Below are 8735 nucleotides of genomic sequence, written 5' to 3' on the forward strand. Positions count from 1 at the left end.
CACGTAAAAAAGAAAATGTATATATTATTTTCAAAAAATATAAAAATAAAAAATACAATATTTTTTAAAGTTAAAAAAATAATTAAAAAACAAATCAGAATTTCCAACCATTTTTTATAAAATAATTTTGAACCGTAGATGATAAAGTATTGATTCTCCAAAGTTAACATAGTGCATACGGGACATTAGGACAATGGCTATATCATTGGCAGTTTGGCACTAGTCAACAACTATTTCTTGTTCTTCTTTTGATTGTGTCAAATAAAAAAAAAAAGAAGATAAAATCAAATCAAAAAATATATTTAGTCGGCCAAAAAAAAAAAGAAGAAAAAGAAGAGGGTAGAAGAAAAATAAAAGAAAATTACTAAGTTTACACAAGCGACAAAGCTTGATTGTGAATCATGGATTTGATTTTGAACTTTGAGGTGAGCCTCTGTCACTTTCTTTTATCTTTTCTCTTTTTTTCGAATCTGGTTTCGTTCCATTCCATTCCAAGCTCAACCGCACACGCATCCTAATCAAATCAAACAGGGTCGCAATTCTTTAGAATTCTACCAAATTGCGCGTTTCTTTGCAGCATTAATTTCCTGCTTCCAAATTCCCATCACATTGAATCTCTCCACCATCACAAAGGTTCCTGCTCTTTCTTCACCGTTAATCAAAATTATTTTTTCTTTTCCTTTTAATTTTATTATGAAAATCCCAATTTTGTGAGAAAAATTGGACCCTTTTTTTAAAAAAGGGAAAATGATCTTATCTTGTTGCATGTTTAGTCAGAATTTGTTACCATTTGTGTGTTGGTTGTTATGGCAGGACTGCACATGAGGTTTGATCTCATTATCAAGCAGTAGTTACCTGAATCTGATTCCCATCACTTGAACATTGTGTTTCAGGATTAAAATTTAGGTATTTTGTCTTGAAAGCTTTCATGCTTCAGTGTTTAGTATAGAGCTTGGAGGTGTTTGATGAAAGGCATGGCTTGGAGTACTACATCTAAAGGCTCTTCCATAATTTCTTCGAATCGAAAGCCGATTTCGTGGATTGCAGTTTCAGTAGGAGTACTTGCAGTTTTCTTAATTTATGCTTCTTGGGGACTTGTATCATACCCTATTGGATCCACTGTTCATAGTCATTTTTATGGTGTAGATAATACAGCAAAGATAGATGTGTCAGTACCTTCAAAAAATGAAAATTCTAAGGATGCTCAATTGAATAGTAGTTCAGATCTTGTTGATAATAAACAACCTTTGGATCTAGATTCTCCCACGGTTTCATCTGATCAATCTAGTGGTAGCAGTATAGAACAAACTGATAGTAACTCAAACTCACAAGCAGGGTTGAGTGAGCAGACATCAGAGCAATCTCCGGTTAACAAGGAGGTGAATGAAATAGAATCTACTGATAGAGCGGGTTCTGATTCGCAAGAATCTTCAACTTCATTTGATGGAAGTAAGGATGCAGTCAATAGTAGATTGCCTTCTAAATTCGATTCACAGGTTGATATGGTTTCGACGGCAACTTTGCCAGTGGCTGGTAATGATACAAGTATTGTTAAAAATGAGGAACTGGCCTCTGTGGATTTGACCAGTCAGTCCAGTGCATCTGATGAGGAATCCGTGTCATCTAGTGATTCCACATCAAAGGCAGTTCCAGAGCCAATAGAGAAGCAAGATAGCGCATCTTCTGCTGGTTCAGCTAATCCAGGTTGCAGTTGTGATAATCATATTCTTTTATTGTATTACTCTTGATTTATATAATCAATTACAACATAAAATTGTTTTTTTTTTCTTCGCCTCTTTTGGGAACACATTGGAGCAATAATTTCATTATTAGTTTAATTTTATTATTATGACTTGGAACATGCTTATGAAGTGATTTATGTGTAATACTTGTTTATTATGTGTCCACTTAACTTGATGAGGGGAATATAGATTTAGTATTCAACATATGTACTACATACAGCCTCACACATTAAAGTTTTTCTATCATAGAGTATAGGCTTCGGTGGGGAGAAAGAGATTGAAATAGTATAGCCAGAAAATCATTTTTTTTCTTTTCCCTGTATAATAGGATGGCTGTAGCAATCTTACTATTTATATATTTCTATAACTCCTACAATGAAGGCTTGAAATTACATTCCTTGCTTTTACTTGTATAACTTGATGCTGGTATGATTTCATAGTAAGCGCTCTTTTAGTTTGATCTTTGTTTATATATAAATTATGAGTTAATCAATAGATTTGTGAAAATTATTAGATATCTTTTAGGTTGAGATAGGATAATAAAACTAGTATTTGTATCTTATTACCAAAACTGTGACTGTCATATAACCTTTTTTTTCCAAAATAATTTTGGTTCAAAATACTATGTATATCTTTGGTGATGTTTAATTGGTTTTTCTTATTGGATTCTGTAGAGTGCGATTTGTACCATGGAAGCTGGATACACGATCCATGGGGACCATTATATAGAAATGATACATGCCCAGTAATTACACAGATGCAAAATTGTCAGGCTAATGGGAGGCCTGACAAGGATTATGAGAATTGGCGCTGGAAGCCATCTCAGTGTGACCTCCCAAGATTTGATCCAAAGAAATTTTTGGAGTTGATGAGAGGGAAGACCTTGGCATTCATTGGAGATTCCGTTGCAAGAAACCAGATGGAATCATTGCTGTGTATTCTCTGGCAGGTTATTTCTTTTTAACTTGTGTATCTGCGTTGAATGGAAAATTAAATGATTCCTAGATAACAGGGAAATTCAATGTTTTGCGAATTTGTCATTCTATTTTTTCATGGTTGCTTTTGATATTAGTATATTAGATTTATGATATATATGGTTGGCCGAGCCCGAGAAACACATAACAAACCGTAGTTTGTCCACTTCGTAAGACAGCAAATTAAAGACATGGAATAGAAAAAGGAATTCTGTTTCAAGGAAGAACCTCAATAATCCTTTAAAGAAACCTAAGGAATGATGAACTTGGCCTTGTGATGGGGAGTTTGATTAGTTAGGATTTAGTATAAATAGGAGGGAGAAGACAGTGGGGTAAAATCAGCCGTGGAATGGAGTGAGGAAAGATTAAGAGAGTAGTGGTCCCCCGAAAATCCTCTCTAGTAGTTTCATGTGCTGTGGTCATCTTGATCAAGAACCATTAGTGAACAGAATAAACTCCTGGTTTGATTTTGATGATCTGAACCAATTCCGTCATATAACTGCTGAGCTGATGTGATGTTACTATCAGCCTTTGAACATAGTTTACGGATATTAATTGATCTGGATTATCTGAGGAAGTCAGTTATCTATCACATATTACGGGTGCTTAATTTTAAGTATCATTCTGGCTGCTAGGTCAAGAATTGTCTTCGTGTGGCATTCGAGCTGCAGCTGCACCTGCACCATGCTATGTTCATGATCAAATTCAATGGTTTCTTTGCATAGAATTTACTTTATACTTGCATACATACATTATATGCGTGCTTGTTTTTGCAGGGTGCATGATAATGTGCATTCATTTCGCATAGTGAGAAGGCTAACTTATAAAATGATACTTTCAGGTAGAGGTACCGAAGAATCGGGGAAATCGTAACATGCAACGATATTATTTCAGGTCCACATCTGTAATGATTGCGCGGATGTGGTCTTCGTGGCTTGTCAAACATTATCCTGAGCCATTTGATTATGCCGAGGCTGGTGTGGATAAGCTCCATCTTGATGCTCCGGATGAGAAGGTGATGGAATTCCTCCCAATGTTTGATGTGGTTGTTCTTTCTTCCGGTCATTGGTTTGCCAAGAAGTCTGTGTACATTTTGAACAACGAGATTGTGGGCGGGCAGTTGTGGTCGCCGCCCAAGTCTCATCGGAACAAAATGAAGATTAATAGTATTCAAGCATACGGTATATCTGTTGAAACGATTCTTACTTCCATTCTTGTGCATCCAAATTACAAGGGGCTTACAATTGTGCGCTCTTACTCGCCGGATCACTACGAGGGTGGTGCCTGGAACACGGGTGGATCGTGCACGGGGAAGGTGAAGCCTCTTGGTCCGGGCGAACTGGTGGAAAACGAATTCACAAATGTCATGCATGCACAACAGGTTAATGGTTTCAACCGTGCTGTGCAGAATGCAACAAATGCATCAAGGTTGAAGTTAATGGATATCACTGAAGTTTTTCAGTACAGGCATGATGGCCATCCTGGTCCATACAGGAGCACTGATCCAAATAAGATCACAAAGCGTGGACCGGATGGAAGGCCGCCACCGCAGGATTGCTTGCATTGGTGCATGCCAGGCCCTGTGGATACCTGGAATGAGCTCGTGATGGAGATCATTAGGCGAGAATATGAAGGATCAAGTGCATCGTGATTAGTTGAATGACTCTGTAGGAAATGAGAGTTTCTTGGGGAGAGACAAAAATAGTTAAGTTGTATCTTTTCATAGAAGAAAATATTAACATTGTAGAGAAATTAATTTATTTGTATATGGGTTCGGATGATAAAGCTATTTGCTTATTCCTTAACCCTCAAAAGCCATTAGTACACCTGATATGGCTACGTATGTCATTACCAAGTTTTGATTTTTAATATACCACATCATATTTTTTGAACATCAGTTCGCATTATTTTATCTGATAATTTTGGTAGTGAGTTTTAGTCCTCCTTTGTTTTGCCTTTTTGCTGTTGTCTTTGTATGGTATGAACTTATGCCGTTATACATACCTAATTTGTATGTTGGCAGGTGAACATGCAATGCTCTTTCCCCAGATGCTCCATTAAAGTTATTATTCCAGGAACTGAAATTCCAAGGTGGTTCAACAAACAGAATACAGGTAATTCAATGAAGGTGGATCCATCTCCCATTGTGGATGACAATAATTGGATTGGCATTGCTTCTTGTGTGGCATTTGTTGTACGTGATGCTCCAACTGAATATCCTCCTATTCTATTTGGTTGTGGTTTTCGTCGTAATCCAGATAAGGCCGTTTGTTCCATTGCTCCAATACGTCTTAAGAAAGATTGGATCACAACTGAATTAATCATATGTTGCTAATGTTTTTATCCAGGGAAGTTTTCATTAATAATTTTGTAAGTGTTTTAAAAGAAGGAGCATCTAATCTTGATGGTATTGAATTGGTTGCATTGACTCGTTATCCAGAAGTAGTAGCAGAAGTGAAGAGTTGTGGCTTGTGGGTACCGTTGGGTATTTAAGAGATTTGGAACATTTAAACCCAAAGAGGATGTATAGCGTCAACTCTTCAGCTCACACAATCAGAAGCACAAATTTTTGGAAATTCATGATGACCAATAGCTCGCAATATTTATATTCAGGAAATAAATTAAAATGTTGTATTGGCAAAAAGTGGAAAGTGTTTATTAGTTTCCTTGCTTATTGTAAATGAAAAGTATTATTTTAGCACAATGTGTTTGTGACTTCTGATTTTGGTGTTTATTCATTGGCCCTATAAATGACCCTAAACCAATATGATATAAGAGTAAAGACCTGTAGAGGCCTATAAAATCCAGCAATCTTAATATGTAAGAAAGAAGTACAAAGGGCAATCTCGAAAGATAATAGTTGAGAACCTCATTAGTTGGCTAAGTAACAAAGAATTATTGGTTTTTGTTTAGAATTTGAGTTAGCTAGCTGGAAAAAAAAAGTATATGAAAGTTGCTAAAGTAAAAGATCTAGTTGTATTATGTCTACAGAGAATCTCAAGATATATCTTTTTTACCAATTAGCTAAAAATAGAAAAAAGCTAAAGAATAATTGTATTGAGAAAGATAACCAAACAACTCTCACTTTAGCCAAGCTAAGATTCATTATTACACGTAAATTTGCTCAAATAAGACCACAAAAAGACATTATAGTTATACAATAGTATAGTTCATGAGGCAATTGACAACATGTATGACAAAGTATTGAAGAACTTCAACAGTTAATTGTCTTGCTCTTGCAAGTTAAACTGGAGGGGGCTTTCTGACTTTAGTTGCTTGTTCAAATTCATATGCAATCTCAATTAGCTTTGATTCTGATCCTTTCAAACCACCAAAGTTTATTCCAAATGGGACACCCTTACTATCATACCCTGCAGGCACATTTATTCCTGGGAACCCTCCAATAGCAAGCACAGGTGCAACACTTGAACCAGGTGTTACCAATGCATCAAGTTTATAATCACTCATCAATTTCTCAAAGCCTTCTCTTGATAGTCTTGCTAGATTGGCCAGTGCCGCCTTCTCTGTCGCGCCTATTCCATTTGTTGTTTGGGCTAACAAGAAGATGTCTTGACCAAACTCATTGATCTTTTCCTAAATAGTAATTATTTGAATACAAGAGTTAATCATTGTGAACTTTGATGTTCTGCATAAAATTAATCAAGTTTTGTCAATGAAGGAAACATTTGATTATACATACCAGATCTGTATTCTTTTGGTTAAAGGCTATATAACATCTGCCAAGGATCTCACTGGCGAAACCTCCAAGTTCTTGAGATATGAATTCAAGGATAGTTTGAACTCAGCAGCAAGTGCTACTGCCTCACCACTTTTGGTCACATTTAAGATATCATTGATATTGGTTATCTGGAGATTATCTACCACAACTGCTCCTTGATGTCTTCAATTTTCATGTTATATATACATTTTCATTAGGTAGGCGTACTGATTGAGAAAATGAAATTTTTTGAAAATTAAACATTTAAAGCTTATATTAATTTTTACCTTAAGGTCTGAAAATGCTTCTCAAAGTGTTGAACCACATCAGAGGCTAAAAGGCCAAAGAATGGGTTCCTTACTATTCCAAGTCTCTTCCCTCTGAGCCCATTTTGATTAAGAAATTGTTTGAATCCACCTTGAGGAATGTACTTAGACCAAGTTGTAGTTGCTGGATCATTGTAATCAATCCCAGAAATTACATCAAGAACAAAGACAGCATCAGATACTGTCCTACTAATGGCCCTGGCAACAAGTTCAAACACAAATTCATAATTGTCAAGTAATGTGCAATGAATTGTAACAAGCTAATTCTCTGATTGGTTGCTTCAATTCCAGAGACCATAATCTTAACCATCACATGCAACAAGTGTTCTTACCCAACAGTATCTTGTCTAGGCGAAACCGGGATGACTTGATCCCGGCTAGTGAGACCAACTGTTGGTTTGATGCCTACAACTGAATTGGCACTTGATGGACATAAAATTGACCCATCAGTCTCAGTTCCAAGTGCTACTGTCACCAAATTAGCAGCTGTTGATATTGCTGATCCACTACTAGACCCACATGGATCAGCAGATAAAACATATGGATTCTGAACATTACACAAAAATGATATTAATAATGTCAATATGTCAGCATTCCTATTCAATCTGAAATGTAAAATGTTTTGCTAAGCAAATTTCTTAAAACTCTTATAACATATTGCAACTTTTTCATGCTGCAAGTGCTATGACTAACCTTTCCTTGGCCACCTCTTGCACTGAAACCATTAGGAGCCTTTGTAGACCTGAAGGCAGCCCATTCACTCAAGCTGGCCTTCCCCAATATGATTGCCCCGGCTCTCCTCAGTTTCGACACCACACCGGCATCACGAGGCACCACAGAACCAAGCAAAGCAAAAGATCCAGCAGTAGTATTCAGCTTATCCTTGGTTCCAATGTTATCCTTGAGCAGAACTGGAATACCGTGCAGTGCAGGCAAACTTGTCGACGACTTAGTTTTTCGGTCGCAGTCGGCTTTATCAGCTTGGGACAATGCATCTGGGTTCACTTCTATGACACCCTTAAGAGTTGGGTTCAGCCTTTTGATTTCTTCTATATAAAACTCAACCAGCTTCCTTGAGGTGAGTTTGTTTTGCCTGAATGCAAGTTGAATCTCACTTATGGTTGCTTCTTTGATAGAGAATTGTTGTGCTGTTATGGTGTATGACCCTTCTGATAATATGGTCAAAAGAATGATCAACATGAATGAGAGTATAGACATAGTTAGTGACATTATGGTAGCCATCAAACTCAGCAATGTGATTAGTTGTTTGCATGAATGACCATTGTTTAGTTACACCGTTATTTATAGTATAAGCTTAGAACTGCAAATTTAATTAAGAAATTGTACTTGAATAATATGTTTCAACTATTTTTAGTAGTTTGGAGTTCATGGACTTGATTAAGTAAATAAATAAAGCACTAGGTTGTTACTTATGTGGAATTTTGCTTAATTATCCGGCCATGGTCAGAATATTCGGGAGTAGATTGAATTATTGAATGTCACTTTGGAAGAACATATGTTTTTATAAGTTCAGGACCATAATTGCTCGTTACAAAATATTGACTAGTTCATTGCCTTTGCCGGCGTTTAAGAGTGTGTAATGTATTTTTTTATTTTTCATTACTGAAGTTGGTATCTTCATCTTTAGTTGGCAATTAATTTATTGAAATGAGACACAGAAGGTACAATATAATGTACGTGCAGTGATTTGTTTATACATTTTGGACCCAATTAAGGGATAAATCATCCTCAAGATTCTTGGTAGAGCAATGCCATATTTTTTGTTTCTTTCTGCTTGTAATGTCGATTAGTTGTAACACTCTTGTATCCCCACGATTAATTAACAAACTCATTTTTGTGCAGTGTTCTAAATCATGCAGTTTGGTATATTTAAGGCGAAGTTTCTTGTGTAGAAGGTGCTGCGCTTTCTACATGTGTAGACATGGCGTGGTTGCTAGCAGCTTGTAACAAGTGT

At 36.3% G+C, this 8735-nt stretch overlaps 1 protein-coding gene and 1 pseudogene across 4 annotated transcripts; one reads left to right on the top strand and one right to left on the bottom strand.

Annotated features, from left to right (window-relative positions):
- Positions 285-4613, top strand: LOC107628746 (protein YLS7). 4 transcript variants are annotated; one of them, XM_021118022.1, is made up of 5 exons: positions 287-425; positions 532-633; positions 814-1704; positions 2417-2691; positions 3558-4613. In XM_021118022.1, exons 3-5 carry the CDS (start codon positions 966-968, stop codon positions 4365-4367), a joined length of 1824 nt encoding a protein of 607 aa, XP_020973681.1. In that variant the 5' UTR covers positions 287-425; positions 532-633; positions 814-965; the 3' UTR covers positions 4368-4613. The 4 variants fall into 4 exon arrangements, with proteins under 4 accessions (XP_016186824.1, XP_020973681.1, XP_020973682.1 ...); XM_021118023.1 differs by having other exon boundaries at positions 894-1704; XM_016331338.2 differs by having other exon boundaries at positions 285-633.
- LOC107628749 lies at positions 5730-8104 on the bottom strand (annotated as a pseudogene).

Source organism: Arachis ipaensis, chromosome B03, assembly GCF_000816755.2.
Source record: "Arachis ipaensis cultivar K30076 chromosome B03, Araip1.1, whole genome shotgun sequence".
In the NCBI taxonomy this organism is placed as follows: Eukaryota; Viridiplantae; Streptophyta; class Magnoliopsida; order Fabales; family Fabaceae; genus Arachis; species Arachis ipaensis.

Coding starts and splice junctions, on each gene's coding strand:
- LOC107628746 (XM_016331338.2), top strand. CDS start 966: ATGAAAGGCATGGCTTGGAGTACTACATCTAAAGGCTCTTCCATAATT. Junction 1,705..2,416: donor TGCTGGTTCAGCTAATCCAG/GTTGCAGTTGTG, acceptor TGGATTCTGTAG/AGTGCGATTTGTACCATGGA. Junction 2,692..3,557: donor TGCTGTGTATTCTCTGGCAG/GTTATTTCTTTT, acceptor TGATACTTTCAG/GTAGAGGTACCGAAGAATCG.